Genomic DNA, 1,123 nt, shown 5'->3' with positions numbered 1-1,123 from the left:
TTGTAGCTGATGCAGTTTGCTAATAACTGATCTGATCATCTGATCACCAACAGCAACCTTCAGATGTCGTATGAGCCTATCTGTTGTAATTTCTTTTCTCTGCAATCAAAGTATTGAGAGAGTCTTCCATCAGACTGCCAATTCATTCATATATGTAAACAAAAAAGCCTCACCTTGAGTTTACAATACAGGTTTTCAAATTGATTCTTTCTATCTTTGTTGAGGTCTGTTAAGATACGAAGCAAATCAGAAACTCGTGCTGGTATAAGACCATGTTCCACTCCACGAGCCTGTTGGCTACTCATCTTTGGTAGTTTCGTACACTGAGGATGATGTATTCCTGATTCGTTACCATTAGGATTGCTTATAGACTTCAGATCACTCAAGAAAATCAAAAGTTTCGCATATGAATTAGGGTTTTCAAAACCGAACCTTCGATATCTCGAATCAGAGCTTCCTGAAACATGTTCAATTCATCTTCGGAATGCTTAGTGTCACCCTAACGACACATTTGAATGTGGTGGTAATCGAAATTAAAGATGCTTCGGGACACAGAGCCAAGACAGTACGGAGATGGAAAAGGAGAGTGTGGAATTCGAAATCTAACCTTGTCGTCTTCTTCAAGGAGCTTGACGATGGAAAGATCCATGGTGGAATCTGGTTGTGCCCAACGTCAAAGAGCTCAAACGAAGAGGGAATTTTACGAAAGGAAACGAATTTGTTGAATCCCCAAGATTCCCAATTTGCGCAAAGTTTTTTTTTTATATAAGGGAGGTGCTGATGATAAACACCGTGTCGTTTCCAGGTTTTGGTACAAAACTGCGCGGCCTCTCATTGAATTTCTCGTTAACTGGGCTTTATTTATATGCTAGTGAAAGCCCAAAGAATAGAGTTTTTGAACAATTTATCTATCACTTCCTTAGCACATAACACTTTTTAAAAAAGATTGTGGTTCAAACATTTTAGATGAAAATTGTATTCTTTCATAGAGATATATCACAAAAATAGATAATTACCTCCTAATATCTCACACATTTTTTCTATAGGATTTGTTTTTACACCTAAGATTAGTCTTAAAGGAGATTAATCACTAATGATTTGAGTATTCATCCACTAGGAGATT

General features: G+C 37.1%; 1 protein-coding gene across 1 annotated transcript; it reads right to left on the bottom strand.

The window, feature by feature from the left end:
• Positions 1-7: 7 nt before the first annotated feature.
• Positions 8-1,051, bottom strand: LOC104774374 (transcription initiation factor TFIID subunit 4-like; the record flags this gene model as incomplete). The annotated part of the gene is made up of 4 exons (XM_010498998.2): positions 608-1,051; positions 433-499; positions 174-340; positions 8-99 (listed from the first exon to the last, which is right to left on the bottom strand). Coding segments are annotated over exons 1-4 (368 nt in total), but the record flags the coding sequence as incomplete, so codon positions are not given.
• Positions 1,052-1,123: the final 72 nt, after the last annotated feature.

This window comes from Camelina sativa, unplaced genomic scaffold (genome assembly GCF_000633955.1).
Source record: "Camelina sativa cultivar DH55 unplaced genomic scaffold, Cs unpScaffold02611, whole genome shotgun sequence".
Taxonomy (NCBI): domain Eukaryota; kingdom Viridiplantae; phylum Streptophyta; class Magnoliopsida; order Brassicales; family Brassicaceae; genus Camelina; species Camelina sativa.
The sequence above is the reverse complement of the archived record's forward strand: the minus strand, read 5'-3'. Positions and strand labels throughout refer to the sequence as shown.